The sequence below is a fragment of the Canis aureus genome, chromosome 24 (genome assembly GCF_053574225.1).
Source record: "Canis aureus isolate CA01 chromosome 24, VMU_Caureus_v.1.0, whole genome shotgun sequence".
NCBI lineage: Eukaryota > Metazoa > Chordata > Mammalia > Carnivora > Canidae > Canis > Canis aureus.
The window spans coordinates 52,239,265-52,263,473 of NC_135634.1; the positions used below are offsets into that span (position 1 = coordinate 52,239,265).

At 50.1% G+C, this 24,209-nt stretch overlaps 2 protein-coding genes across 11 annotated transcripts in view; both read left to right on the plus strand.

Annotated features, from left to right (window-relative positions):
- SEPTIN2 (septin 2) overlaps positions 1 to 5,405 on the plus strand; it is a 34,240-nt gene extending 28,835 nt beyond the window's left edge. For both annotated transcript variants that reach the window (XM_077869585.1, XM_077869584.1), the window contains exons 11-13: positions 252 to 309; positions 1,695 to 1,803; positions 3,403 to 5,405. In XM_077869585.1, the coding sequence (XP_077725711.1) occupies positions 252 to 309; positions 1,695 to 1,796 (160 nt within the window). In that variant the 3' untranslated portion in view covers positions 1,797 to 1,803; positions 3,403 to 5,405. The remainder of the gene's footprint in view (positions 1 to 251; positions 310 to 1,694; positions 1,804 to 3,402) is intronic.
- A 1,336-nt stretch (positions 5,406 to 6,741) lies between these two features.
- Positions 6,742 to 24,209, plus strand: part of FARP2 (FERM, ARH/RhoGEF and pleckstrin domain protein 2) — a 95,682-nt gene continuing 78,214 nt past the window's right edge. For 4 of the 9 annotated variants that reach the window (XM_077869586.1, XM_077869593.1, XM_077869591.1 and 1 more), the window contains exons 1-3: positions 6,757 to 6,838; positions 14,852 to 15,040; positions 20,021 to 20,250. In XM_077869586.1, coding sequence (XP_077725712.1) covers positions 20,047 to 20,250 — 204 coding nt within the window. In that variant the 5' untranslated portion in view covers positions 6,757 to 6,838; positions 14,852 to 15,040; positions 20,021 to 20,046. Of the gene's footprint in view, positions 6,839 to 7,396; positions 7,826 to 14,851; positions 15,041 to 15,227; positions 15,250 to 19,845; positions 19,867 to 20,020; positions 20,251 to 24,209 lie in introns of those variants that run through there. The other 5 variants (XM_077869587.1, XM_077869588.1, XM_077869589.1 and 2 more) reach the window with 5 other exon arrangements.

Consider the following 24,209-nt stretch of genomic DNA (forward strand, 5'->3'; position numbering starts at 1 on the left):
CCAGTAAGTGAAGACGAGAGTGTCAGTCCCCGTTTGGAGTTAGAGAAGTTTCTCAAATTCACCATCTTGTGATGTGCTTTTTTTCATCTTTCTTTCTTATTTATTCATGTTAATCCGAAAAGTGATAGATATGTAATTTTAAATATTTTTCTCAGAAATGTGAAGTCCAGTTTTACTTTGGATATTTGTCATCAGAAATAACCACCTAAATTTGTTACAATATTGTAATTGTAATTCCTTTTAACTTCTAGAAAAGTAGAAAATGAGGACATGAATAAAGATCAGATCCTGCTGGAGAAGGAAGCAGAGGTAGGTAGAGAGGCATATTGGTGGTGTACGTGCACAGAGCATTACAGTTTTCCTTTCTTATATTTTTAAGAAATATATTACTCAGAATCTATTTTATTTTGTATATACCTGTGTATAGTATGGATATTGCTTTCCATGTATTACCATTTGCTGTCCAGCCATTTAGTGGGAAGAACTTGGGCTAGTGCACATTTAGTGATGTTAGTCCTAGAAGTCTAGTGAATTTACTAATTTAGTAAAGTATTCAAAATACGGTTGTTTTCCCATACATAGACAATCATGAATTGGAAAATATAAACGAAGAAACTGCCATTTACATTCATTAATAAAAATTTAAGAAATGTGTGGGACTTATATGGAGAAGAAACTAGAAAACCCTACTGAAAACAATTTTCAAAATGCAAATGGACACATGACTGTAGGCAAGAATTTAATTGCAGAGCTCACAGTTCCCTCTGAACTGAATTCCATTCCTGCACAGTGGTCTGGTTTGCAAAGTTCTTCTAGGGGAGAGCGAGGGTTAGCTCATAGAAATCCAGAGGGTGTGGGGCGCCTGGGTGGCTCAGTGGTTGAGATCTGGCTCAGGGCATGGTCCTGGGTCCTGGGATCGAGTCCCGCATTGATCTCCCTGCGAGGGGCCTGCTTCTGCCTCTCTCTATATATTTCTCATGAATAAATAAATAAAATCTTTAAAAAAAGAAATCCAGAGTGTGGCACAAGCGTGACGGGCTGATAAAATCCACGTCCAAAAGTGGGTCCGAAATATGGAAAAGCATCTGGTAGAGGTGGCATTGGGGTCTGTTAGAGCTGAGGAATCCAAGCATATCTGGGAAATCCTCAAATAGGCCAGTCTTTTAGAAACAAAAATAAAACTCACTTCTTCGGACAAATTAATTCAATATGGATTAAAGTACTTAAATGTTAAAAAAGCATGACCACAAAGTTATTTGAAGAAAATTGAGGTCAGTATTTTTTATAACGTGTGCCTGGAGGCTGTTCCAAACGAGTGGAAACTGTAGTGATGAAAACTGAAGAGGGTAGCAGAGGAGGTGCATCCACCATGTGGAACAGCGGGGGCCTTGCTGCCTCGTGGAGAAGCCCCAGGCCCCCTCCCCACCAGGGAGTGGCAGCCTCTTTCCCACCTTTTAGGCTAAACAGCATCTCCTATTCTCTTTCCTAATTCTTCTGTTTGTTGGTAATTTCTGTTTCTTATTTGAATTGTATTTTATCATTTGCTTAGTTTTTCTATTTGTTCTTTTACTGATTCGTAGGAGTTCTTTGTGTGTTAACTCTTTGTCATGTTTTGGGAAAGTATGGAAGTTTTGGGACTCAAAGAACACCCAGAAAGAGACCCAGTAACGTGTCCCTGTGTCCTGTGCCCACAGCTCCGCCGCATGCAAGAGATGATCGCAAGGATGCAGGCTCAGATGCAGCTGCAGATGCAGGGTGGGGATGCTGACGGTGGGGTCCACGGGCACCACGTGTAAGATAACGGTAAGGCCTAGGAGGCAGGGTGCTCATAGACGCCCCAGCGTAACGTCACGACAGGCACTTCCTTCAGTCTAACATCTTACATTTTGAAGCTCTTTAACTCTATCACTATCTATCACTAGCATTTAAGGAGACTGGGCATTTATAAAATCGAAGCTTCTCAGCTCTGCCTGTCTAGTAAAGACTTTCTTTTTTTCCCTGAGCTTACAAGTACGATTAATGAAGACAAATTAAATTTATTAGTCATGCAATTGAGAGAATTTTGCAAGTGTTATTTAAAACGGGTTATGCAGACCAAAGATGGGCCAGGGACCTCAAGGGGACTGCTGACTTCCCACCGTTCGCCACAGCTGTGCTTGTCCCCTCCACAGTCAGTGGATCATGGAGATGTCTGGCCTGGTGTGCACAGGCCCTCTTGTTTGAAGGGAATCTGCAGACACCAGAGACCTGGGACCAGGAAAAGAGCAATGTCTACTTCCCTCTGTCCTGTGGACAGGTGTGCATTCAGAGCCCCCTAGGTGACTGCTGTCACCATCTCCCAGAAGAGGAAGCAGCTACATGGGGCTGGGGCAGAGGCCCATGGCTCTGTGTGGAAGAGAGTCGCTTGGGGCTAGGCAGACCAAGGCGGTACTGGCCACAGGCACAGATCTGGGGCCGGGGAGCTGGGGGTGCAGGTGCAGAGCCCACTACAGGCGGGGGCCTGGTCCTAAAGGCAGGAGAATGTTTGTAAAAGGAGGAAGGTGGCATGGGGACATGAGTGAGCTGGGGCTTAGCTGCCACAGGGCAGGATCGAGGAGACAGAGGGTAAGGAGGCTGGAGCATCTGTCAGGAGTGCACCATACAGACACACGAGGGTAGAGGAAGGATCTGCAGGGCTGTGCTGGGAGCGTTGGCCGCCCAAACAAAGCCCCTGCCCTTGTGGCTTATGGGGAAAGGTTTCAAATACATACGTTCCGTGTCACCAGTAGTTACTGGAACGGAAGTGTCCACATAACCTCCCACCCAGGCTAGTGTTCATGGTTTACTTTCAGCATCATGTGAACACCTTAGAGCAGTCCTGATGATTGTGTGCTGAGTCCACACGGCACTAATGACGCTATGGTGTGTCAGGGTGTGAAATTATTTGCCTGTACTCGTATAACTGGTGAAATGTCAGTACCTCCTGACCCCATGAGGCTGATCCTGCCCATGAGGCTGATTCTGCAGGAGCAGATTAGGCGCCTGGCAGGGAAAGGCTGGTGAATTAGAAAGAGACAGGACTCCTGAGCAGTGGGGCTCCTTTGAGGCAGGAGGGAGTGACAGATGTTTGCTCATTTTCTCTGATCTCACTGCTTCTCTTTTGAATCAACCCTGAAATTATGAAGATTCCACTTTAGGTAGATACAATGAAGTTATTTTTTTGCATACTCTGCAATTTGCTGGTACTCTGGTTCCCAAGAGCCTCATAAATGACTTTTAGATTTTAATAATTCTGGTCACAGGAGCCAACCCTCTGCTCTGTGTTTGCCCTTCGTTAATACAGAGAACACTGATGTTAATGGTCTTAGCAGTGAGCATTGTTGCGCCACTTCCATTGAACTATGTTGTGTTTTGCTTTTCCAGAAGACGCTTTGCAAGATACAGAAGATACAGAGAACATTCCGCATGAGTATCACGACTGCGTGTTTCCGAGCGATCATTGGAAGGGGGGTGCCCATCCACATTTTACAGTACCTGTGCCTGAGAATTTAGTTTTTTTTAAACTTTCTATGTGTTTTGTATGAAGTACTTTTAACATTTCTATTTCATTGCTTTGTTATACTTTATATTTTGTGAGGTGAACCTTCCATTTTCATTTTTCTTCCACCTTAACTAACCACTGATGTTGGAACTGATTTCCAGGATCAGTCCGTATGTATAATTAACATTGAATTTCTTTGATTTGGCTGGCCTACCTGAATAATTGTCGAGGAGCACTCTTGATTTCATTTCTAGAACATTCAGATTTAGCCAGCATGTGCCTGGGTGCTAGTGATGTGGCCCCAGTGATAGAGAGAGGTGAGCTGGCATCTGCAGGGCATTTACTTACCAGGTCACCAACATGGAGATTCTCTCTTGCTTTGCTTTGCTTTGAGCACAACATCTGAAACCAGTTTTGCTGCTATAATCCAATACTGTTAACTCCTGCACACTTACTTTTTTTACCAAGTAAAACAACAGAATTATCTAATATGTGTATACTAAAATAGCTCTTTTAAAAACAGGCGGTTTGCTTCAAAATTTAAGAGGTCTCTGGATTCTGATGCTAGGTCATTTTTTAAACTGCTCTGCAGAGAACCTGCCACAAACCACGTTTTGTCGCGTTCCCCACTGATGCTGGTTATACTCCGCCGTGGACAGCAAGAGTCTGTGAACTCCAGTTTTCATGTTACAACGTTCTTACCCATACAGAGAGCGCCAATAGATGATTTTTACTCAACTAACATGAAAAATTACTTTTTTAAGGAAAATTTAGAAACCAGCTTTTTTATGCTTTTTTACAGCACTCTGATGTGCTTTCTGTAACTACAGGTGTACGAGATCTTCCTGAGCCGTGAGCGTCGGGGTCCTTGGTGGAAAGCCCTCTGAACCCAGACCTGGCCTGAGGCTCATGGCCCCATGATGCCTGAATGCCAACCAGGTTTTCCTGATTTGGCTTTCCTTTAACTGGTTCTTTAAAATTTTTAATAGTTTTCTGAAAGGAGGCAAATAGCGATCATTTTATATGGAAACTGTTGTCCGTTTTTAGCCATTGTCGTGTCCTTCCCTATATGTCCTACAAACCTGCCCATCTGCCAGGTGAAACTAAGAGACCTTTCAAATCTGCCCCATGGTCCAACTGCTTAGACGCCACCTATCAGACCTGTCTTCTGTGCTCTGTGCCCTTGGCCCTCCCCTTCCGTCCAAGGGGCACTGAGGCCCCAGGGCTTGTTATTTTCAGCATTTATACTGACAATGGGAAACTGGTCCCCAGAAAGTGATGGGTGAAAGGAGAGCTGAAGGGAGCAGGTGCTGGCGGTGTTTTCAGTTTGCTCTAACAGGAGGAATAGAGATGCAGAAAACACCCTGTCTCCCCCCGAGGATGGGAAGGGTTTTTGTTTGAGTCAGACAAAATAAAGTGACATGGTTGAAACGTTTGTCACGGAGGTGGGCTACAGACAGCAATCAGGTGTCCCAGGAACTTCGTCTTCTCACTGTTGCACCAGCCTTAGGCTTAGGCACAGGTGTACAAAGTTCTAACAGGAGGAAGTGTTCGCTGACGTTAGGGCACCTCCGTACAAAGCCAGTTGTTGGGTTATTTTGCCTTTAAGTACACTCGTAAAAGGCCCTGTGTGTGTTTGAGTAAAACTACTAGGGCCAGCTGCCACCTGGTAAGTGTAGTGCAGGGGTGGGTGGACCCACACTGTCTCACTTCTAAATCCCCCTTTGTTTTGCTGCCCAAATCTAAATAAATACTTTTACTGATAATTGCTTTTACTAAGAGATCATCTTTACTTATAGAAATGTATTTTGAAAACTTACTTTACACGACGATTTTGTATTCACTGAAACTAACCTTTTATCAATAAAGCACTATTGTTTGGCTATTAAGTGGATAGTTGGTGGTTCTTTATGAGGGTGTGAAATCTTCTGGGAAAGGTTCAAAGCCCTACAGAACAACTGTGCATGAAATCAGGAAGAATTATTTGCACCAGTAACCTCAGTACCCAACTTTGCATTGGCGATCCCAGCTCAGAAGAGAGCCATAAAGCCTAGGGAGAGATGCGGGGATCTGACCGTCTACTTAAAGTGAGACGTGTGCTAAAAATTAGCACTAGTCAGAGTTCAGTGATGTCTACTCACAAATTAGAGAATGGAGCGGGAAGAGGGATCTTGTTCACCGTAGCAGTAACTACTCAACACCTAGAAGCATAAACGACTGGAATAGATGTAGGAATAGCTGCACCTATTGCCTGGAAAAGATCTAGGACATCACTTCTAAGAAGAGAGGGATGTGAGCGCTCTAGGACTTAGGAGGGGACATGCTGAACGCTTGGACCGCTAGCCTGGTCTCCGTGGCTGGGTGGCCCTTTGGCTGCCCCTGCCGTGCTTCCTGAACCACCCTCTCTGGCCTCCCAGCCTGTACTCTCCTGTTTGGTGCCAGTGGGGGCCCTGCAGCCTCCAGGGAGTCCCTCCCCGCTGACGGGGCTCTCCTCGCCCCCAGCAGCCCTGCACACCTTTGGGGGGCGGGGTCCAGCCCGGAGACGTGTGTGTGCCCCCCTGGGGGCAGCAGGACAGCCCTGTGGGCTCATGGGGCTGGGGGCCAGTCAGAGGAAGGGTCTCAAGGGAGTGGTGGGGGACAAGGGGACAGGAGGTGGAGCTGAGCCCAGGTCCCCTTGTGCCTGGGGACCGCCAGTTCTCCGACCTCCAGATCTGGCCCTGAGGGCAAGTTGAGAAGGGTCTTGAAGGATGTGTAGGAGTTCGCTGAGTCCTTGGAGGAAGGGGTGTGTGCTCCCGGTGGTCGCGGGCCTGGGGGCCCAGGAGTCGAGAGCTAAAGGGCGACCCCCCCAGGGGCCGGTCTCCACCCTCCACCGCGGCACCGCCTCCTCCGGGCCTCCCCGGGGCCTCCGCGGGGCCTGGTTGCGGCGTCGGTGGCCGAGGCCGCGCCGGGCGGCCCGGGGAGCGCTCGGGGGAGGGGGCTGGGCGGAGGCGGAGGGAGGAGCCGAGGCCCCGCCCCCAGGACTGGGCTCCGCCCCGCGAGGCGAGCCTGGCCGGTTTGCATTCGACTCCGCCGAGGCCCCTCGCCCCGCCCCGCGCCGTCCGCCGGCCAATCAGAGCCCCGCGTGCCGTGGCGGCCCCGCCCGGAGGTCCGCCGGCCAATCGGAGGCGCGTCCGCGGGGGCGGGGGCGGGGCCAGGCGGGCGCACGGCGCGGGGCGGGGCCAGGCGCGGAGGCGGCCGCGGGCAGTCGGGCGCGGCGGGGAGCGGCGGAGCGGGCGGGACCCGGAGGCCGCGGCGCGACGGCGAGGGCCGGGCCGGCGGGTGAGGACGCGGGCGCGGGCGGGGCGGGGGCTCGGGACGCGGACCCCGGCGGATTCCGGGCCCGGCTCCGGAGGCCTTGCGGTCGGCGGGCCCCGTGCGAGGAGGGCCCGGGGCTGCGGAGCCGGCGGCCGCGTGGAGGCCCGGGGCGGGCGGGATCCTGCGCGGAGGCCTTGGAGGGTCGGCGGGGGGGATGGGGAGTAGGGGAGGGTCAGCGAGGGGGGAGCAGGGGGGGGGAGGAGGGAGTAGGGGAGGGTGGGGGAGGGGGTAAGGGGGAGCAGGGAGGGTCAGCACGGGAGGGGGGAGTGGGGGAGGGTGGGGGAGGGGGAGTGGGGGAGGGTGGGCCCTTGAGGTGGCCAGGGAGAGTGGGGGTGGCATCCGGGGAGGGGGGCAGGGTGCAGGGGAGAGTCGGCCCTGCCTGAGGTGGGGGGGCAGCCGGGGCAGGGGTGGCGAGGGGCCGGGGTGCAGGGGAGGGTCCGTTGGGGCGTCTGGAGTAAGGGGGGGGGAGAGGAGGGTCAGCCCTGGCAGAGCCACAGGTGGAAGCTGGGTCTTACAGGTGGGAACTAGACGTTAGGTGTCAGTGTTTTTAGGGCACTGAGGTCTAGGAATGGGGCTAAGGCCTGGGGGAGGCGTCCAGAGCATGGCCCAGGGAGTGCACGTCCCCAGGTCTCCCCAGGTCATGGGTCCCCGCGGCTCCCCGGAGTGCTGGGCAGTAACGGCTGGGAAAACAGACATTTAATCATGCGTTGAAGGCAATAGTGTCAGCACCCAGGGTGAGAAGAGGATGGAAGATTTAAAACCCAGGGCTGAATCTTTAAAGGCTGGTTTTGCTCTCTTCGTTTCTCTTTCCACGGGCGCTTCTGCTGGACCACGTGGAGACGTTTGGTACCGTCAGGGGCATCGGGGTAGAGCACTGGTTTTGGGCCGACTGCGTCAGGGCGGACAACACAGATTTTCTCTCTGCCAGAGAGACGGGGCAGGACGTTCGAGGTAGGCGGAGTGGACTGACCTTTACTTGTAGACCAAATGGGATTTTAATTTTCTGCATCTGCTGTTTTTTGAAATTCGTGTGAGTTCCTGCACGAGAGAGAACTGTGTGCGAAGGGTTGTGAAGCGCTTCACGCTGCTTATGCCATTGGCCCTCTCCCTGACAGTCTAGAGGGAGACCTGGCCGGTCGCTTAGCCCCGCGCGGGAGCAGAGGAGGTGGAGAGACCCGTTTAGGATCGCGCCCTGGCCGTGCCGCTGCCGTGCCGCTGCCGTGCCGCTGCCGTGCCCGCACCTTATTGCAGATTCCCACTGCGCGGTTTGCACTCGGCCTCCGGACTGGATGCAGACGTGCAGGTTCCAAACTGCGCAAGTTTGCAGGCGCGTTGGTGCATGTGACCGTCCTTTCAGAGTGGGCTTCAGCGTCCTTCTGTCCTAATTTGTTTCCCAAAAAAGGAAGTGTGTGTGATACGTTCAGTCATCTCTCTTCCTTATCAATAAAATGGGGTTAAAATTCAGCTCCGGCGCATGGTTGTTGCGAGGGCTCCGTGTCTGTGGTGAGCTGCTCCTCGGACTCTGGTCCACAGCAGGTGCTTACCTACCGTTAGCCGGTGTGTCCTCAGGCCGAAGGATAACCTGAGTGGACAGTGGAGCGGAGCAGCAGGACGTAAGAGGGTCCTGCTGCTTTGGGGAAGGATAGGACCTGATTGACAAAGTGAAGACTGAGGCGGGCATCGTCCCTTCTGTCCACACGTCGTGGCTTCTGGTCACCACTCCCCCCTCGGTAGTCAGACGGTAACAGTTCTCTTTCTGCTCCTTGCCTTTCCAGTTTGTCCCTGTTGTTCCTTTACCCACTTTCTTGTCAGCTGACCAGCTGCCCCTTTCACTCAGAGGGTCGTGAGCATCGCGCACGCAGAGGTGGCGGTGAACATGCCGGAAAACCCTGCTATGAAGTTTGTGCAGCCGAGGTCACTTGGGTCGTGCTCTGAGGTCTGTGTGTCCAGAGCATCCGCGGATTGTAATGGGTTCGTCCACTCCAGGTAGACAGATGCAGAGCTCCCTGGTTGGCTTGCAGGGTGCCCTACGGCGGGAGGAGACCGCACACCGCGGACTCGGGTCGGGTTGAGGCCCCTTGCAGAGCTGCGTGCGCATCAGCAAGTCACTAACCCTTCTGAGCCTGAGTTCCTGGATATACGCGACGGGGGTCCTGAGGGTCAAATGAGACGATGTGGGCGTGGCGTGGCCTCCTAGCAGCGCGACCTGTGCGACCCTGTGGCTGTTGCGGGGTGCAGCAGGACCGTCTTGAGGCCTGACCCAGGTGCCCTGCTGTGGAGGCCTTCTCCCTCTCCTGCCACCCCCAGATTCCTGTCTGCCAGCCCCACTGTCCTTTCTCAGTGGTGCCGCCGCCATTGAACACACTTCTGTCTTCTCCCACTGTGACTAGGAGGCTTCTTGCCTGTAAACTCCCATGTTCTTACATACTTAGACTTTTTTGATACTGAGTAGGTGCTCAAGAAATGTTTGTAAATTAGTCAGATTTCATTTGAAGCAAGGGCAGGTGCCAGCTTTTATAGCACCTGAAGCTTATGCAGCTGGAGTGGGGGGGAAGTCTCGTTAAGAAAAAGAATATGGCTTGGGCGTTCGGCCCAGGTTGTGATCTCAGGGTCAGGAGGTCGACCCCTGAGTTGGGCTCTGACTCTCCCCCGGCCCCTGCTCCCTCACATGCTCTCTGTCTCTTAAATAAATAATTTTTTTAAGGACTCTATTTATTCATGAGACACAGAGAAACTTAGGCATGGAGCCTGCTGTGGGACTTGATCCCAGGACCTCGGGATCATGACCTGGGCGGAAGGCAGGAGCTAAACTGCCAAGCCACCCATGGATCCCCTAAATAAGTCTTTTTTTAAAAAAAGAATACAATGTTATAATAATTGGAAAGTATTTAGAATGCGGAAAAGTGCTACATTTGAAAAAGCTAATAATGAAAACATCACTAAATAGCCTGTTTGTTCATCAGCGGCTTGTGTATTTTCAGATCGCCTCTTCATGTGAGAGAGAAGAGAAAGAGGTCAGTGATCCCTCTAGCATAGTTGACCAAATATTTTTTGATAGTTAGGATGCATAGAACGTGATTCCACGTATACATAATGTACGTTTCTGTTTCTAATGCAGCTACAGGTTCGTGTGTCAGAGAAGCACAGGTTCTGGTAAATTCTATTTTGTACAATTCCATTCAAAAAAGTTAAAAAAATACTAGTACAATAAGTTATTCTTCTGACAAGAACTGCAATTTTGGCCACTTAACAGTGTAACACATCTGATGATCATTTTCCCACAGAGGAGCATCTGGCTCCCCACATTTCAGACCTTATTTCTCTCCCATAGCCCCCACGCTCCCCGTGCTCGGCGCCACTGGATCTGTAAGGTTGTCGCAGAACCCCAGGCCTGCACCGTCGTTTCGTACAGCTGTGGGCAGGCAGGGTGGGTGACACCAGTGTTCTAGAAGCCCTCCCTGCCCTGAGGTGCTGGGGATAAGTGTACAAGAAGTAATTGCAAACATAATGCATCCGACTGAACGTATCTCCAGCTCACTGTGCCCTTAGCTGCATCCCCAAAATGCCGAAGGCCCTCCTCACCTGCCTGACCTAAAGGGAAGAACATTGTGGAAAGAGGTGGCAGCCCTAGTTGATGGCAACTAGAGTGTGTTCCGTAAATTCTAAGGCTACAGCCCCAGGCACACTTTCTTGGGGCCTTTCCGAGGCCCATGGAAGGGCCCAGTGTGCGTCGGGGGCCCGGAAGCCAAAAGCAGAACAGCTTCAGCATCATGAGGCTTCTGCAGGGGCAGTTCTGGCCCGTTGCTGGATGCCAGGTAACACAGCAGAGACGGGGTGAGGCGCTCCCGGCATCTCCAGGCACCGACGGCGAGTGTGTCTGGGAAGGAAGAAGCAACACTACGGAATTTTACAAGTTGTCTTGTCGCTTCCATAATTAAAGTCCCAGTAGTAGTTAATAAGGTGTGTGTTGGGGAAACAAGTCCCAATAACTTAACAAGATACCGATTCCAGCAAGTGCTTAAAACCGTTTTTATTTTACCGAACTGTTTTAGAAAGACAAGCCCAGCTCCTAGAGGAGAGACCGTAGTCGTTGCCGCTTTCTCGTGGGCGGGGAGCAGTGATGTACCATGGGTGACCCTGCCAGTTACGGCTTCTAAAGCAGGTGGTACTCCTGCAGGAGTCTGCAGAGAAGCCATCTGATTTCAGAAGTAATGCATACTCGTTACTAAAGGCAATTTGAAAAATACAGGACATTGGAAAAAGAAAGAAAAAAATCAGCCCTATTCTCTCTCCCAAAAATAACCACTATAAACACGTTTTAAAATGCATGAATGTCAAGTTTGGTTCCTGGAAGCTGGAATAAGCCCAGTCCACACTGTCTCCCCCACTGAGCACAGCTGTAAAGCCTGCACGGCTGCATGCAGCCCGGATTGGAAAACTCTGACAAGTAGTGACGGGGGCTTGGGGACAAAGGCCACTGCACCAGCGAGGAGTCTCCTGGCTTCCCTCCGGGGTTCCCTAGGCTGGTCTGAGGCATCTGGGAGCCGGAGGGGGCCACAGGTGCAAGCAGACGGTGCTGCGGAGAAGCCTCTACTCTGGGCCGTAGTAGAGACCGGGAGAAGGCCGCTGTTCTCCTCTCCCCTTCCTCTTCCTTCCTCGGGTCAGGCACCTAAAACCCAGAGCGAGTCAGGAAACCCTGTTGCTTTTTTTTTCTTTTCCTGGGCCCCGGTCCTAGGCAAGGGTGCAGGCACAGGCCTGGCAGAGCAGAGCCGGTAAAGCCCTAGGTCTCCGGCTGGAGGACTGAGAGGCGGGTGCTCCAGGCAGAGACTGGGGAGAAGAATTGCTCAAGAAAGTGACCTCAGCACTGGGCCGTGCACGTGTGGCTCTGACCCTGAACGCTAGCCAGAGACTGGCCCCGAGGTGATGGCGCACAGGCAGGAGCCTCTGGGCGTTGGGCTGACGCTTGAGTGCACGGCCTGCGGCGGATCCCAGGCCGGCCCCCGGCTGCTGAAGCAGGCACAGCAGCATTCGCCATGGGATTTAAACAAGGCCCAGCGTCCCCTAACACAGCATTAAGCTGTCCCACGGAACCAGGACAGCACGGCTCAGAAGACAGGCTAAGCCCAAGGTGGTGCAGAGGTTGCGGTCTCTGACAGACTTGGGGTAGCAGAATCTTGGCTCCCGTGACCTTCACCCCCAGGTGCTGCTTCTAGGAACAGGGGATGTTAGAGCAGCTGGGCCAGCAGGGACGGGGGCCTCAGTCCTACACCCAGACAGCTGAGCATCCAGCTGTCCCGTTGGGCAGGCCTCGTGAGCCCCGAGGTCGAGTGTTCTGCTGGTTTACACTGACCCGGACTTCTGCCCCTCAGACGCTGAGAGGATGCGAGGCTTTTCCTTAAGCTGCTAAGTTGTTAAAGGCTGCAATGAAAACTAAAACAACGGTTATTAAAATGTCCTGAGAAGTAAGGGTACTCTTGAAACAAATGGAAAGATAGCAAAAAAAAAAAAAGATGTAAGAAGAAACCTGTAGGAATTTTAGAACTGAACTGAAAAATACAATAACAAAGTGGAGGTGACATAGGACAGAGTGAGCTCATGCGGAGATGTGCAGTTTGTTTTAGTGTCAAACTGTTTTTTAATTGTAAAGAATCTGCCACTGGGTGCTCGGCCTGTCTCCATGGGTTGGATCTGTGCCCTTCACGGTGGACACGCTGCTCCTCTCACCTGTCAACTGTCCCCAGGGTTTTCTGGGTCCTTACCTACTCTGAAAATTGTTTATTTCTTTCTTGCCTCACGGAAAACTCCGAACGTTCACAGAAGTTCGTATATCAAAACCAACTCTGTTAGTCAACATATGGGCAATTGGTTTTTGGGGGGGGGGGACCTATTATCCCCTTTAGCGATCGCCACCTCCGTGGATTATCTTAAAGTAGACCTAGGCATTATTCTACTTCATCTGTAAGTACTTTAGCGAATGTCTCTAAGAGACACTTTCCCCCTTCGTCTACACACGATACCATTAAAACATAGGAAATTAGCAGTACTTGTTAAATCACCCGATGTCCAGGAAGTGCCCACATTTCCCTGATTGTCCCACGGATACTTGATTCAGGGTTCAAACAAGGTCCACAGGGCGTTGGTGGCAGACAACATCTTTTACCAGTTTTTATCACCCCCCCTTTTCTTTTCTTTTTTTTTTTTTGTATGTGTGCCATTTATTAAAATGAGATCTTTTTTCTTATAGAATATGTTATATTGTGGTATTACAGTTTTTTTAATCCTGAGGATGTATTTCACTAGTGATGGGTAGTGAGGTTCTGAGTTTGAAAGTCAGTTGAAGTAATTCCCGTTGTCGCTTAGCTGTTGTCTTAATGTACAGTAGGATCATATGTTTCATTTAGTTTGAGTTTTCTAAGACATTGATGTCATGTTGCTCTCTAATCATGGAAAACATCCAAGAGGTTCCCAGGTCAACCCAAGGAAGCCCTGCACCCTGGAAGAAGGGGTCTCCGGTGCTCTGTCCCCAGCGCCTTCCCTCCAGCCGCCGTCTGTAGGCTTGGTTTATCCTCCATTGTTGGAACATAAGCACATGCATGTGTTTCTACTCCAGCTCTTTCATTCCCTTCACACTAAAGATGCGTAGAGATCAGGGCACCTGGGTGGCTCAGTCCATCAAGCATCTGCCTGCAGCTCGGGTCATGATCCCAGGGCCCTGGGATAGAGCCCCCAGCTCAGTACGGAGTCTGCCTCTGCCTCTCCTCTCCCTTTATGCCCTCCCCCCTTCCTCCTCCCGCGTGCAGTCTCTCCCCCTAATAAATAAAAACATAAAATCTTAAAAAAAAAAAAAAAAAAAGCAGCAGCATAGAAATCTTGCTTTTTGTCTGTGAAGATTTTGGTGTTCAGTTAGGCAGCTTCATACCAAAGGAAAAAAGTGTTGAGAATCAGTCCAGATTCGTTTCAGCTCTTAAAACTTATTTTTGAAGGGCACCTGGGTGGCTCAGTTGGTTGAGCATACAATTCTTGACCTCAGCTCAGGTCTTGATCTCAGGACGGTGAGTTCAAGCCCCCAGTTGGGCTCAACTCTGGGCATGGAGCCTATTTAAAACAAACAAAACCAAACAAAAAAAAAACCACTTTATTTTTCAGCCAATAGATTTTTGTTTAACACCAAGTCAGGGACGCAGGGGTGGCTCAGTGGTTGAATGTCTGCCTTAGGCTCAGGGCGTGATCCCGGGGTCCTGGGATCGAGTCCCGCGTCGGGCTCCCTGCATGGAGCCTGCTTCTCCCTCTGCCTGTGTCTCTGCCTCTCTCTCTCTCTCTCTCTCTCTCTCTCTGTATCTCTCATGAATAAATTTTAAAATCTTTAAAAAAAAATACTAAAACCTAAAAAATAGTCATAAAAAAAAAAACGCCTGGGTAGCTCAGCAGTTGAGTGCCTGCCTTCAGCTCAGGGCGTGATCCCTTTCCAGGGATCAAGTCCCACATCGGGCTCCCTGTGAGGAGCCTGCTTCTCTCTCTGCCTCTCTCTCTCTGTGTCTCATGAATAAATAAAACCTTTTTTAAAAAACAACAACAACCAAGTCAGAAGACTGATGGTCTGAATTATTGACATCTGTTTATTGTTAAGGCAATTCCTTTAAAAACTTAGGGAGTAAAAGTAAAATGGAAACGTTTGTAAATATTGGTTCTGTCCAGAGTCATCTCTAAACCAATAATCTATGTTTATACTGTGTTGAATTTGTCTGAAAATGACGTTCCTTGCATACACGTGGCGTCTATTTCACGTGGTTAGCTGGGAAAGATGGGATAACAGGATTTTAGGAGGTACTTAGCTTTGGGCCACCAAATAAAATTAATTCGTTGGAGTCAAGAGCATATCTCCTTCCCTTCTGCTTTCACCTGGAGCTGTCTTTCCCAGATTCACAGATTCCTAGAGTGAAGAGAATCTGACCGTACTCTTCTCCTGTCATTTTGCAGAATACACGCTGGGCCAGGAGTGGGGAAGTGAGAGTTGGAGCTAGATCCCAGCTGTGCTGCCTTCCAGCTTCTGCCCCCAGGCTGCGGTTGCACGCTTCCTGGTTTCCCACAGGGCCTACAGTGTATCCCAGTTCGGGGGACACTTTGCTGCCAGTGTGGGCTGCCCTTCCAACACCAGAGCTCCTCGAGGTGGGTGACCGCCCTTCCTCAGGTTTGAGGGAGGTCCTCATCGGTCCTTGGGCTTCCCACAGGTGATGCCGCATCCCAGAGCACCTGCTGGAGCAGCGAGTGCAAGTGAGCTCTACAGCACCCTCCTCCCCAGGCTTCCAGTGCCCAACGCGATTTCTGTGGTGCTCCGGCCGTGGCGCCTTCCAGCAGAGCTGTGTCCTGGGGGAGAGGTGTGTTTGTGCGGCCAGCACGTGTGCGCATGGCTGTGGATGCCCTGCCTGCCCTCCATCGGGCCCGCTCTTCCTTGTCAGCTCTTGGAGGCACTGCCTTATGGCACCAGTTCTGACGTTTTTGTCTTTAATTTCTTATGTTGATTGAATACTTCGTTGCTTGTTCCAAAAACTACCAGTCATGCTAGTTAGAGAATAAAAGCACCTATCTCTTGCCGTGCGATGTGAAGAGGAGAGGCAGCCCAGGGCCAAGAGCCGGGTGACAACTCCATCTGACCCTCATTGCCGAAGCTGCTGTGCGTTGTAGGTACATTAGAAAAATGCAGTGAAAATAAGCATTGTGTTCTGCTTCCTTAGTCGGTCAGTATAAACATGTTTATATTCCTCCTGAAAGAGGCAACTGAAAATATTTCAGGGAAGGTGGGAGTTTTTTTGCACAACAGCATCTTTAGCCCACTCCCTTTACTGCAGACTGAGCACTGTGCTTTTGTCTGGGGAGCCAGATTTTCCAGTGGAGAGGGAGGAGGCTTCGTGGCCAAGTCCAGGCTGGACTGGAGTCCTGGCTCTGTCACTTCTGAGTTATGTGTTCCGTGGCAGACTTTTTTTTATTTTTTTTTTAGTTGCCTTTATTTTTTAGAGCAGTGTGGAGTTTACAGCAAAGTCGAGGTGCAGGTACAGAGATGTCCAGATGCCCCCGTCCCTCTTGTATACAGTCTCTCCCACTGCCAACACCCCCCCTCCCCCCAGAGTAGCACCTTTGTTACAACCTACATTGACCTATCATCCCCCAAAGCCTTCACTGGCTTTTGAGCTGAATTTTTTTTTCCGACTTCAAGATGGAAATATGTGACCAGGTAGTTTTAAATTTTTTTCATTCAATTAGTTTAGGAACTGAGTTTGTAGTAGGTAGCACTAAATGTCAGTAGTGGAATTGTATCCAGCTACAGAAATATTTTTAGGAATGAAGAGTGCAGAGCAAAGCACTTCATTCACACAGAGGGAAGATGGGAAAACAAGCTGGAGTCCCCTGTAGGGCCCTGATTCTTCACGGCACTGCTCCCCCCTGGATTTCTGGAGAGGTTCTCTGGCGGCAGGAGGAGTGAGCAGGGCCTAGCATCTACACGTAGGGCTCCCGGGACCACAGAACAGCTCCTGTGTCGAGGGCTCTTAGTGGCTTTGCCATGTTTCTAGTCTGTCTTGCATACTCTTGGACTTATAATATTTATGTGTGAGCACACGAGGCAAAACTAATTTCTGTTAGGTCATAATTTACGTAAAACAGATTCATTCGGTGCATACGTTTTTCCTTTCATTTTGTCCCATGGCCAGCTGGAATAAGCAGCCAGGCTGCCACGAATGACTGCTGAGTGAGTGGCCTCCTGTTTCTCCCGAAGAGCCCAGCTCTGCTGCTTGTTGTAAAGCAGATTGATAGACGCTGAGAGCAGGGCTAACTCTGTTGGCATTGGGGTTCCGTGACAGTTTTCTATCAAGTTCCTTACTTACCTAGATTTCTTAAACTTAAAGCCAAGTACTTATTAAATGTGTGACGGATGCCACGTCACCATTATGCAATAGCAAGTGGCTTTTCTTTGGAACATCAGCAGTAGGGGCCGTGGGGTCAGTTCCTCGATGAGCCTCCAGAATCAGGGTGTCTCACAGCCCTGAGTCGGCTTCAGCCACCGTGAGGTCGCTGGACCTGATGACAGTCGCCAGGAGGTCCATTTGCTGCTGAGAAGGCACGCCTCTCGCGGACCAAGAGGCGGTTTTCATTTGTCTAGTATTTCTCTTATTCTTAGGAGAGAAACATACGTTAAAAGTACGTGGTTTTAAATATGTTTATTATCAAATAAACACAGATTTAGAAAAACTGCACAAACCATATATACAGCTTAATGGATTATAAAGTGAACACAGTCTGGTCAATTGATAAAACCATGCCAGCCACGCCAGAGGGCCCTTCCCAGTACCCCATCTCAGAGACAGAACCCCTCCCACCCAGGGGGACCACTCCCCTGAGTTTTCTAGTCGGAGTCTCCTTGCGTGCTCTTAGAGCATGCACACCCACCTGTGGCCTCTGGGCGCTACGGGTGAGTTTTGCCCATTTTGTTTTAGAAGTATGTGCTTAGGACTTTCTTATAATGAGTAGAAGAGGAAGAACCTGAAGAAATTTTTTCCATCCAAAATTATTAAGAAAAAGTCTGAATAAGAAAATACAGTGGAGGGATCCCTGGGTGGCGCAGCGGTTTAGCGCCTGCCTTTGGCCCAGGGCGCGATCCTGGAGACCCCGGATCGAATCCCATGTCGGGCTCCCGGTGCATGGAGCCTGCTTCTCCCTCTGCCTATGTCTCCGCCTCTCTCTCTCTCTCTCTCTCTCTCTGTGTGACTATCATAAATAAATAAAAGTTAAAAAAAAAAAAAAAAGAAAATACAGTGGAGTAAATAAGAGAAGTGACTTCTTAAAAGAGGTTTTGGTTGTGTGTATATATTTTCAGAATTGTAGCTTTACTTAAAGGGGAAGGATCACTTTGGTGCCCAGGGTAAGACGTCCCGTAGTTGGTTCAGAAGGACTTGCTCCTGGTGCCTCAGTCTTGGGTAAACGCTGTGAGCAGACCAAGGACTCACGCTCATCTGCACGTTGGAGACACCTTACATGTGGGTCGTCTTCACTCACATCCCTTCACTTTTGCATTAACTATTCACATTTGTGAAATGGAAATGAAAAGTCTCATACTTCTCCTTCTCAGAACCTCATATATCCCAAGTTTAATATTAGTGGCATGAATATTAACGAACTTTTAGTTTGTTCCGTTTTGTTTTGTGTTTATGTATCCATGAGAGAGAGAGAGAGAGAGAGAGAGAGGCAGAGACACAGGCAGAGGGAGAAGCAGCTCCCTGCGGGAGCCTGACGTGGGACTCGATCCCGGGACTCTAGGATCACGCCCTGAGCTGAAGGCGATGCTCAACCACTGAGCCACCCAGGCTGCCCTAAGGAAAATGTAGCAGTAAAACACAGTGTGTCAAAAAAACAAATGTCAGATTTTTATTCAAGAAAGAATGGAACAAAAACTATTTTATCTATCTGCCTTTGGTAAACCTTCTACTAATTTGTAGTAAATTTCATAAAGAATTAATCTCACTAATTTCCAATCCAGTCCCTTGTGTGCCAGCATAACTGCTGGGTCTTCTGGCCCTTTCATTTTTTTTTTTTTTCATGCTTATTTTGATACCAAGAAGAACCATCTTGTGAACTTTGTCTCTTTTTTTTAAAGATTTTATTTATTGGGAATCCCTGGGTGGCTCAGTGGTTTAGCGCCTGTCTTTGGCCCAGGGTGTGATCCTGGGGTCCTGGGATCAAGTCCCACATCGGGCTCCCTGCATGGAGCCTGCTTCTCCCTCTGCCTGTGTCTCTGCCTCTCTCTCTCTCTCTCTCTCTCTCTCTCTCTCTGACTCTCATGAATAAATATATAAAATCTTAAAAAAAATTAAAAAAAAAAGATTTTATTTATTAGAGACTGAGAGAGAACTGAGGGAACAACACACCCCCAGCTGAGCAGGGAGCCCGATGCAGGGCTCGATCCCAGGACCCTGAGGCCATGACCCGAGCCTAAGGCAGACGCTTGACCAACTGAGCCACCCAGGAGCCCCGAACCTTCTGTCTCTTGAATTAAGTTTAAAAGCTGCTCAGTCACCACCACACAACCTGTGCTGCATACTTAAGAGCCTGCCCAGCAAGGACAAGCCATCCCGGGATCGAGTCCCATGTCGGGCTCCGTGCAGGGAACTGCTTTGTGCTCTGCCTGTGTCTCTGCCTCTCTCTCTGTCTCTCTCATGAATAAATAAATAAAATCGTTAAAAAAAAAATACACACATTTAAGAAGGAAATTTGCCATAAATAGAAGATAACTATATTAATACAAAGAAAAGCGAGCCAGTATTACTGGATTTTAGCTGATACTTACCCTCATCTTTCTTTGTTAAAAACAGTGACGAGATTAGCCCTGTTGAGCTTAGTGGCTTAAAACTAGAGACCTTTCCTGTGACCCCAGCATAAGGAGTGAAAAGGGCCTGATGCCTCGCTGGGCCGTTGGTGTTGTCATGCACCCAGAGGGCAGTGGGTGGTGAGGGGAACAAGGACATGGTGAGGACAGGTAAGTGATGCTCGGGCAAGTGCCCTTCACACCAGGTGTGCAGGCCTCGTGTCACTGATGGCGCCTGTCCAACCTGGTAAGACACCACTGAAAAATCCAGGGAGTGCGAAGCCGGCCAAGAGCAGCCTGGCTGTCCTCACCTACTGTTCTCGGCACTTACCACCACCCCCCGGCACAGGGGAGTGGGCTGCTGGGCGCTGCCTGGTGTGTGTGGCACCTGCTCCTCTTTGCTGAAATGTTCCATGTGGCACATAACCGCGTGTTGTCAGCGCAGTGACTCTCTGGGCTGGTGGAGGGAGGCTGTGCAGGGGACTCTAGGCAGCCGGACAAAGGGACAGGCCGCTGTTGGATCCGGTTTTGTGAGTTCGGTGAGGTGACGCACTGCTGGCTCGCAGAAGCACCAGGATATACGGTCTTTGGGAACGGTGCTTGTTATTTTATGCCCCGCCAATCCGTGTATGAGTAGAAGGTAATCTTCCTTAACTCTTTGTTTTGATATAACCTCTAAGATTCGTAGAGGTTGCAGAAATAGAGAATTTCTGTGAGTCTGATCATTCTTTTACATTGTTTAGATATCTAAATAACTATTGATGTCTCTGGGGTTTTTTTGTTTTGTTTTAAAGGACTCTTCCTTGTTAGCTGGTGAAGAATGGGGGAGATAGAAGGAACGTACAGAGTCCTGCAGACTCCAGGGACACGCTTGGGCGCACAGACCCCGGCGGGGGTGAGCACCCTCGAGCCTGGGCAGACTCTGTCGGGAGCAGCGACACGGGCGTCAGCCAAGATGCAGGAGAAGCACCTTCACATCCGGGTGAAGCTGCTGGACAACACTGTGGAAATCTTTGACGTCGAGGTAAGAAGTGTAACGTTCGAAAGAATATTTCCTTCTACTTTCTAAAAGTCCAGTATAACGCACCACGTTCCATGCTGCTGATCAGACTTTGCCTATTTATCAAGCTGACCGAGGGTGGCTTTGGTAACCCTCAGACCCTTGGAAACAGTGAGTCTGCGTTTCTCCTTTTTTTTGGAAAGTGGTATTCTCCTGTTTCTCTCGTAAAATTCTGATACGGGGGCACCTGGGTGGCTCTGTCAGTTCAGTGTTCGACTCTTGATTTCAGCTCAGGTCATGATCTCAGGGTTGTGGGATTGAGCCCCGGGTCAGCTCTGCGTTCAGCGGGGAATCTGCTTCCCTCCCTCTGTCTGTCCCCCACACCCCAGGCCCCGCACATGTGCGCATGTACGTGTGTGCTCTCTCTCTGTCTCTCTCTCAAATAAAATAAATCTTCTAAAAAAAATAATCTTTTTTGGGCAGCCCGGGTGGCTCAGCGGTTTAGCGCCTGCCTTGGGCTCAGGGCCTGATCCTGGAGACCCGGGATCGAGTCCCACGTCGGGCTCCCTGCACGCAGCCTGCTTCTCCCTCTGCCTGTGTCTCTGCCTCTCTCTCTGCATCTCTCGGTGTCTCTCATGGATAAATGAATAAAATCTTTAAAAAAAAATAATCTTTTTTAAAATTTAGAATAAAATTCTGATATAACATGGTCTTTCCATTCTTTTTCTGAGAGGTTGGCTGAATGCTATAGAGCACAGACTGGGCCCACACGGCCTCTGCCCCATTGTACCTGGATGCCGGGGGGCAGTTAGCCTCTGTGTGTTAGCTCCTCATCTGAAGCGTCGGGGCGAGTATAGTCCTCCCTTCTCAGGGTGGCCGCGGTCCTCACCATGCAGGGGGCCCGGCGCATATACAAGCAGTGTTGCACGGTATTAGTGTAGGATTTGTTTTTCTGTATCAGCAGTATTGACATATTTATATTGAAAATTCCCTAATAGATCGCACTGATAATGTTGGCAAAAACAGTTAAATATAGCAAAAAAGTGTAACAGTATATAAGTGTATATATATAAAAGTAATGCTTTTTAGACCTACATAGTACTTTAGAAAACACTGATTTTTCTAAATAGTATTAGAATGAGTGTGATTTTTTAAAAATTATTTATTTTATATGTAATTCATAGATATGTTCTCTTTTCTCTAATATTTTCATAGTGGTTGAAAGTAATATTTTTAAAGGTTTTTTTCTGTTCTTAATGTCATAAAAAGGACAAGAGAATGAATTAAACTTTAGCAGGACATTACGTTTATGTGTGCTTAGAGTTACCTGTCAAGTCAGGATGCTACACAGAAAATGAGATGGTTGAGCTGGGGGCCAGGCTGAGAGGAGCCTATAGAAAGCCTCCTCTGGGCTCCAGGGGGCCTAATGGCAAATGCAGTGCGTGGGAGAAGGGAAGGGGGTGCAGGGGTGAGGGGGCTGGAGGTCAGGGCTGCCCTCCAGGCCTTGCCTGGGGCTCCAGGCACACTGTCCTCTCTCGCCTCTCTTGCTCGAGTGAACGTTGGATGCTAAGTACTAGTGCATAAATTCATCGTATCTGAACTCCGGGGACCCTGAATGCTTCTTTTACGTCTTATTTGAAGAGGAAATCAAATACCATCTCATCAGGGCAGTAGTAATCAAAACTGGTAGGACCTGTCTGTCCCAACTTCCCAAGTCATTCCTGTGGTGCCAGAGGCAGCCCTTGGCAGGAAGGTAGAACAGAACAGACAGCCTCTGCCCCCGAGAGAGCCGGCAGTCGGCTGTTGGCTCACGGTGGCAGCAGCTCCCAGCTCTGCTCGGCGCTCGGTGGTGAGTCGCCTGCAGGAAACGGGTGAAAGGTCTGGGAGGTGAGCTGGGCTCCCAAATCTCTTCCAGCCAAACGCTCATGAGACTTTCCACCATGGAGCCATCCTTTGATAAACACACCCACTACGGTCTAGGCTTGCAACAGGTTCAGAGTTCTCAAAAGAAAGAAAGAGAAGGAGGAGTGGGCGGGGAGAAAAGAACGGGAAAAACCGAACTACTGAGAGCTTGCTTTCAAAGCATCTTTTTCTTTATCCTGCTTACTAGTCTTTATGAGCTAACCCTGGGACCGAGAACGAAGAAAGCTTGCATTCATTGTCGAGTCATAAATAAGACGTAAGCCGCCTCCCACATACACACCATTACTAAGTGTCTGGGTCGCATCATACATCAGGAACTCAGAAGTAGCATTTTGTAAAGGTTTTAACCTATTTAGAGATTCTCAGAATTGCAGTAAGTGGAGACGTGTGTCAGGGAGGAGGAATCTCCTTGGCCCTTCCAGGTCCTTCCGGCCGGACTAGGAATCGAACTGACATGAGACAGATTCGCGGGAGAGAATCAAACCTGGTGGCGTACCTACGGGGAATCCACCGACAAGGAAACTCCAAACGTGGTCGGGCAACAGGAGGCTCGTCTGAGCTCAGGAGAGGGTTTGAGTCTGGGACACGAAGGGGAGACAGACCACTAGCTGCAGGGGGAGGACAGGCCTGGGAACAGGGGCTGCCTGTGTGAAGGGAAGCGTCTGTTCATAGCTCCCTCCCGGGTGGGCAGGCAGGTCATGGGGCAGTAAAGAGCGTTTCCTGAATCTGCTGGGTTTTGATTGCTGTTAACTCAAAATGAGTTCATGCCCCAGTGGCCCACCTGGGGTGGCTGGTCTTGGCCTCTGTGTGGCTTCCGTTAATCACAGGTAACCACCACGTTCCTTTCCATGCGGCTGTGCTGTTTCGGTAGGCCTCGCAGGTCGCCAGAGATGAAAGCGCGTTGTGACCACATGCCTGAGTTGGGTGGGCTGCTTTTTGACTTGTGTTACCCCCGATGCATAGCTTTTAGGAAGAGTTAAAATTCAGTATATTTTTGTAAGTTAGTTGTGTTCGTCTTCCAAGCACCCTGTTCTCTACAATCATATCAGTTGGTTTTGCTAAGTAACCACTAAAACCTTGTAGCTTAGAACAACAAATGTTGAATGCGTGTTGGGGTGTTGGCCTGGGAGGGTCTTCTGGTGTGGGCCGGCCTGAAGGGGCTTGGTGGTCTAGGATGGCTTGTCTTCCGTGCCTGGTACCCCGGCTGGCACCTCTTTCTGTGTGGAGTGTCACCCTTCCAGGGAGCTAGCTCGGCCTTATCTGCACGGTAAGGAAAACTTTCTCAGGAGTGAAGGCTGTGCGGTGCCTGGAGGCTTGGGATTCAAGCATCGTAGCTCCCACCTTAACGGGTCAAAGCCAGCCGAGCTGCAGGCAAACCCAGATTCAGGAGTGGGGAGCAGCAAAGCTATCTTGATGGTGGGTGCCAAGCAACTTGTGGCCCTTTTTTAGTCTACGCAACGGCTGTTGCCAGTGGATCGGGAACGTAGTCTCTGGGAAGAGACTGTCTCTGAAGCTCTGGTATCTCCTGTCAGTGGGCTGGTCTCCTTTGTCGGGCGACCTGCTATGTGAGGCCTGTCCCAGAGCAAGCCACCTGGCCTTCTCTGCGGGGACGTGCTTGCCCCATAGCCCTCCAAGAGGCTGGCCTAAGAAGGTGGGTTTGCTCTGCTTCTTTCTCCCCACTGTCTCCCGTGAGCCATGGCTCCAAAGATTTAAAGGATCTGGAGATGGAGCCTCGTGCCCCTGGGGCCCCCCACTGATCCACCACCACTTGTCCCCTGACCTCTGGTAACTGAGCTGCCGTGAGCTCCCTCCTCGGTGAGTCCCACACAGAAGCAGCACCAGGTGAGCTGTCACACAAAGGAAGCTTGGGTTGCAGCCAGTAAGGGGATCGAGGGGAATACCTTGTCCCAACTCCCGAGCCAGGGTGGATGGCTTCCTTTTATGTAGGGTCAGGAGGACCATTCGGGAAGGGGAGCCTTGTCATTGTCTGTAGAGGCATAAAGTCACGTGTGTGTCTTAAGGAAACCTGCCGAAACGTAGTCGTCGTGTGTGATGTCCTT